Source organism: Melampsora larici-populina (genome assembly GCF_000204055.1).
Source record: "Melampsora larici-populina 98AG31 unplaced genomic scaffold MELLAscaffold_1, whole genome shotgun sequence".
NCBI lineage: Eukaryota > Fungi > Basidiomycota > Pucciniomycetes > Pucciniales > Melampsoraceae > Melampsora > Melampsora laricis-populina.
Genome location: NW_006768765.1, coordinates 985,588 through 991,587, shown reverse-complemented (window position 1 = coordinate 991,587; position 6,000 = coordinate 985,588). Strand labels below are relative to the sequence as shown.

General features: G+C 46.3%; 1 protein-coding gene across 1 annotated transcript; it reads left to right on the top strand.

Moving 5' to 3' along the window:
- Nucleotides 1-1,450: 1,450 nt before the first annotated feature.
- MELLADRAFT_32542 (uncharacterized protein) lies at nt 1,451-2,440 on the top strand (the record flags this gene model as incomplete). The annotated part of the gene is made up of 4 exons (XM_007404043.1): nt 1,451-1,491; nt 1,563-2,050; nt 2,150-2,287; nt 2,355-2,440. Coding segments are annotated over 4 exons (753 nt in total), but the record flags the coding sequence as incomplete, so codon positions are not given.
- Between the last annotated feature and the right edge of the window lie 3,560 nt (nt 2,441-6,000).

Sequence of the window (6,000 nt, the reverse complement as noted above, 5' to 3'; positions counted from 1 at the left end):
TGTGCTCCTGGAGTCAAATCAAAATTGAAGATAAATGTGGAAGTGTATGTCATAGGTATTGTTTGTGTGCCAATAGGAGGTGTGAATATAATTAGAGCTGATGCCTTGGGAGTCAAATGGCTTAGAAAAAATCTAAGGAAGTGGACTCCTTTAGTTGATCACAACATCAAGTTTTCTTCACCATCTCTCCAGGTTAGTGTCCATGATATCCCAAATTGTCTTGGCCCAGAGAGCTCTAAATCTTGGCACAGAGAACAACATTGATTCCCATGATATAGATGGTAAGAGTATGGGCAAACAGCTAATTAAAGGCAACATCAGGATTTGATGCAGCTATCTTCAGTGCTCATTCATGCATCGCGGGCACAGGGTCTCAAATCTGTGTCTCAAAATTATTCCAAAATTTGGATTAGGTTGTTGGATTGGGCTAAACTGGGTTGATGACTGGATTTCCTCATTTCACATTCAGCTTATGTATGAGTGATTGAGACCCTGTGATAATTCTTTGAATTTTGCTTGCAGGTGCTGTGTTAGTGTGTTGCTTTATAAAGTTGGCTGGCGGTTAGACCTAAGACAGGGACTAGCAGGGGTGCTACATAATGCAAAAATGTGTCTGTAATTCAAAAATGCCATCATGAACCCCACCACAAAGAACTTTGGAAACGTTGAGGATATTATGTCAAGTAATGCTTCTTCAGGGACGATATTTTTAGCGAGCTTGATTCAAGAGCGATTATGAGAAGTGAATGACATGAATGAACCCCCTCTGTAATGAGGAGTACATATCCAGTCTTTGGTTTATGCAGCAGATGGGAATGTACCAAAAATACGAAACAAACCATGGTAACAAACAAGTTCAACCCATTTTCGTTTTGTTTGAATTTCTTCGTTCATATTGTGATTGGTGAGTCAGAGTGTGATCTTAAAGTAAAGTTTGAAGAGTCAAAAGATCACGTGAACATGACGACTGAATCGAATGTACAATTGAGAATTGAATGGATTGATTGATTTTATTTTTGAAATTTTAACTTTAGCACTTTTGGAAAATCAAGGTTACCACCCATCAACACTTAAAATCCATTTAAAACCCAATCGATAAACACATACACATACTTTACATAAACCCATACAGAGAGAGTCTAGACTAAAAGCTTACCAAACAAATATCATTCATTCATCTTCATCCAAATCATCAACATCATCAACATCAAAATCTGATTACCACTTTCCTTTCTTTCTTCTTTTCTCTTTTTCTCTTCTTCACTTCATACTTCTTTTATCATGCACAATCGACATCGTTATCCCAATTCAGCAACAGGTCAAAAGGCTCAGGTTAGTTTTTCTTGATCTTTTGCTTCATCTTTCATTTACTAACATTCACTTCCTTTGATAGTTGGTACAAGCCTATCAAGAACTTGGAAAAGAATTAAACTCAACTCAACTCAAAGTAGTTGGTAATTACACCCTGGGCAGGGTCATCGGTGAAGGTTCGTCAGCTTGCTTTCAGACTTTTCCATCTTGGATACCAATTACTTATAACCCCTTTTGCTCACTTTAGGTAGCTTTGGTACTGTCCGTATTGGTATTCATCGACTAACGGGCACCCGAGTAGCTATCAAACACATCCCCAAATCTTCTTCACCTCCTCTTCTTACTCGAGAAATACATCATCACCGAAGACTTCATCATCCTAATGTGGTCCAACTTTACGAGGTCATCGCTACTGAACACTCGATCTGGTTGATCACTGAACTCTGTGCAGGGGGAGAATTGTTTGATTACCTGGTTGAAAAGACTCGCTTCACTGAATCTGAAACTAGGAGAATCTTTGGTCAAATTTGTCTGGGCTTAGGTTATGTTCATCGGGCAGGCGTGGTACATCGTGATTTGAAGCTTGAAAATGTCTTGCTTGATGAGCGTTGTAATCCAAAATTGGCCGATTTTGGCTTTGGGAGAGAATTCGAACAAAGAAAACTATTGGACACCTTTTGTGGTACAACAGGTTATGCAGCACCTGAAATGCTGGCTGGACGCAAATATCTGGGCGAAGGTGGGTTCATTCGCCTCTTCGAATTCGATTTTCGTGTCTTGTTTTATGTATACTGATCTACAGCCTACGACCTTGAATCTGTCCTTTGTCATGCTTAAGAGGTCGACATATGGTCCCTGGGGATCATTTTTTACACGCTGCTTTCTGGTAGCTTGCCATTTGATGACGATGATGAGGACGTGATGAAGTCACTGATCATGGCTGGCAAATTCGACGTCCCTGACTTTCTCAGCAATGGTGAGATGATTAATAGTGTCTTATCGTGACTTCATGCAGACAAACTGACTTCATTCAATTTACCCAGAGGCTCAAGATCTGATTTCCAAGATCCTTCAGCAAGATCCCAAAGCGAGGCCTTCGATCGAGAACATTCTCTCACATCCCTGGTTCACTACTCCTCCCTCTCAGCACACCTTCCCCGCATCTGAATCTACCTCAAGGCCTTCGACCATTGCTGAAGAAGAACAACAGTTGACCACTTCGCCCAAGTCCACATGCTCATCCTCTGCACCCGAAACTCGTCTCGATTCCACAATTTCTCAATCTCCTTCTTATGATCACAGTATCAAGCATCAGTATCAAATCCCTACTGAATCGGACACCTCGGAGTCCAGCTCAAAAGAGAGTGATTTGGGAATCGGTCCTAGTCGAAGTAATACAAGTTCGCCTGTCACGTCAGAGGATCTGTCATCTTGCGTTCACGATGTCCCTAACCTCGACTTGTCCCCCGTCTTAGCCTCAAACCACTCCACACCAGTCAAGTCGGAGTCTACATCGTTGAGCAAACCCAAGCAGATGACCTTGGTTCTCCAGCATCGCAATAATTCCAACTCTACCATCACCAAACCGTTTGATCCACTGAGCACACCTTGTCCCCCGTCACGTAAAGTGAGCAGTGGCGTCGTGCTTCAGCGGGCCAATGCAACTTCTCACGAAGGTCCTCATGAACAACTTGATGAATTGGAAGAAGATGACCAATTTGGTCAATCGCTCGGGAACTCGCAGTCCCACAAGGCTGAAAAAAATCACCATCGCCTCTCATCGTCGTCTACGAGTACTACAGTTCCCACCGACGCAGCTGGAAGCCGGAAGCGTCGCCCACAATCCATCGTTCCGTCTTTTCCATCGTCGCACCTTCATCACCCTCAGATCCGCACGCCTTCTCGAACAAAACGTCGATCTGTTGGTAGTACAATCTCAGAGCGTATCGCCCCCATAGAGGATCTCGATCAAGCTGGCTTGCCTATGTCTATCTCTACGGTACCATCAACGTCGGCGTTACCTTTGAACAATTCACTCCTCTCATCGACAACGCTTTCGTTTGTGATTGATTACCTCGGTGCCATGAAAATGATCCGACAGACTCCGTTCATGAGCGACGACGATGTTGGCTTACTCAAATCTCTCAGCACTATTGGGTTTGACACTGGTCAGATGATGCATTCAGTACAATCCAACGCGTGTGACGCTTCTGGTGCAATGTGGTGGCTGCTGAAGCGGAAGTTGGAAAAAGAAGTAGCAGACCGGGAATATGCAGAACGTTCGTCAGCTCGACTCTCAGCCATGAGCGCGGTCTTGAAGCCGGTCCTGATCTCACAAGCAGCGGACGAAGCCGATGGAAAGACATTCGATGTGGTACCAATTCCTGACCCGAGCTCTTCCGTTGGTAGCTCCAACATTTTCATGCACGCCCCCGAAGATCGGCAACTTCCCGCGTCCTGTCCTGGCAAGCTACCACAGCCAAGAAGTAACAACGACTTCCACCTGCCACTATCTAATCCTCGCAAGGCGCAAGCCATTCTGACTAGCAGTCAGACCATTGAGCCCTTGCTGAACCCCATCAGGATAGTTGGAAAATCCGCGAACACGACTCCTGTCAAACCAACTCCTACCCAGAAATCAGACCAACTTCCCCCAAAGCCGCCTCCTTTTGTCAGTCTTGTTTCAGACGAAACAACGTGTAGCACTCCTTCCATCGGACACGATACCTTGTTCAACATAGAGCAGGATGGCCCGATCATAGTTGACACTGGTCGTCTCAAGCTTCCAGCGGAGAATCGAAAGCGAAGCCAGTCTGTCAGCATGTTGCAACGAGCTACTCATGCGCTTTCATCCAAGAAGCTACCTGATGAAGGCCACAGCAAGTCGACCAAAACAAAGCTCAAAGAGTCCCTCTTTTCTGACGGTCACGAGAAGACACTCACTGAAAAGTTGTCTAAAAAGGATATGAAGTCAAAGGAGAAGGAAGCGAAGCTATGGGACGAGAACATCAAACCCGGCTCAAATTCTTCACGCTCCGGCCTCTTTTCGCGTAGAACTATCCTACCCTCCTCGCACTCCACGCAGACAACACCCCAAATCTCTGTTTTGCTGACACCCGAGTTTTCGGCCGCTAGCGCATGTGGCTCAACCCCCGATCGAAGTTTTGCCAGCAGTCATCGGCTCGAATCCCCTGAAGCCCCGCCTCCCTCACGTTCAATGCCATCTTCTCCCAAAAAGAATGAGGATGTGGAAGTCAGTTCGCGGCGCGGAAGTGACCCACCAAGTGCCATCCCACCTGGTCATGCGTCGACGGTTTCTGCATCCACTTCTACGTCCACCGTAACACCTGCAAACATTTCGCAACAGTTTACCCCGGACAAGCGCCCCAAAACCATGTCATCCTCTGATACAGGTGACACTTTCTCAACCATTGCTATGGATGATGCGAGTCCTGCTCCCACCTCTGATGCTGTCAATTCCCTTATCAAAGTCAAAGCTAAAGGTTCTGGTGAAAATTCTGATCCCAACTCCACGATGAAAGATCGCAAAGGTAGCAATCTGTTCTCCAGCTTCAGGTTCTGGTTCAATGAGGATCGTCGCAAACGGAAACGCAAAACTATGGGCTTGCTGAATTATTCTGGCAGTAATACCCAGGGAATGAGTAATGGTAGTTATAGCACTAGCCGTGGCTCGAAGGCTAGCTCGGCCACCTTACCGATATCGGGCAGTGCACGAAAACCCGACTTGGATTCCAACACGTATCCCGTTCGCACTGCAGGCGTGTCAGCACCCATCCATCGTCAACTCAGCGCCAGTTCAAGACGATCGTCAGTTAAAAGTAGCCGAAGAGTGTCACTCGACATGGCTACAAACCGACGCGGAATCAAAAGACGAAGTGACTCGAGTAGAGCTTCGATTTCAAGCCTACCAGGCAGCCGCTCACCTACCAGCGAGTTTGGCTCTCAGCAATATCCTCCACAGCTTTCCGTGGATGGCAGTCGAGGGAAACGACATGGCCACCACCGACAGGGCTCCAATAGCTCTGCTGGCTCAAGACTTTCGAGTGTCGTCGTTCAACACGTGGGGTCTAGCTCAGCGGGCGGTAGCCACCATCCAACCGCCTATGTACGTCGAACGCCTTCGATAGGCACTACTGTCCGTCGCATCAGTACCACGAATCCATCAGCTTCTAGTGGTCATCGCCCGCGGTTATCGAGGAATCCATCTGGTGCATCTTCGGCGCGCTCCTCAATATCTTCTGAGGATGAACTATTATCTGCACGTTCCAAAGACGACCATCATCGTCTTCATTCGCCCATCAATGTCCACGATCTGGAGGAAACAATTGAAGAAGAGGATGATGATGATGATGGTGTTGGGGACGAGGTTGAGTTAGAAGTGGAAGATGATGCAGAAGAAGCTCGAGAACAAGCTCTAAATAAATTATCAGGTGGTAAAGGACAAAAGTTGATGATCAAGACCAAAGGGATCATGAAAGATGAAGACTCGTTTAGTTCTACCAGTCGAACCACTACAACGATCTTCTTGGCCCATAAACCTCACTCAGTCTTTGGTACGCCTACTCAAGCTTTTTTTAGTCGAAACATTCCGGCTTCACCAATGGGAGCGAAACTTGGACATGGTCTTTCACCATTGGTAGGACCAGGTGCAATGTATTTCAATGGGTC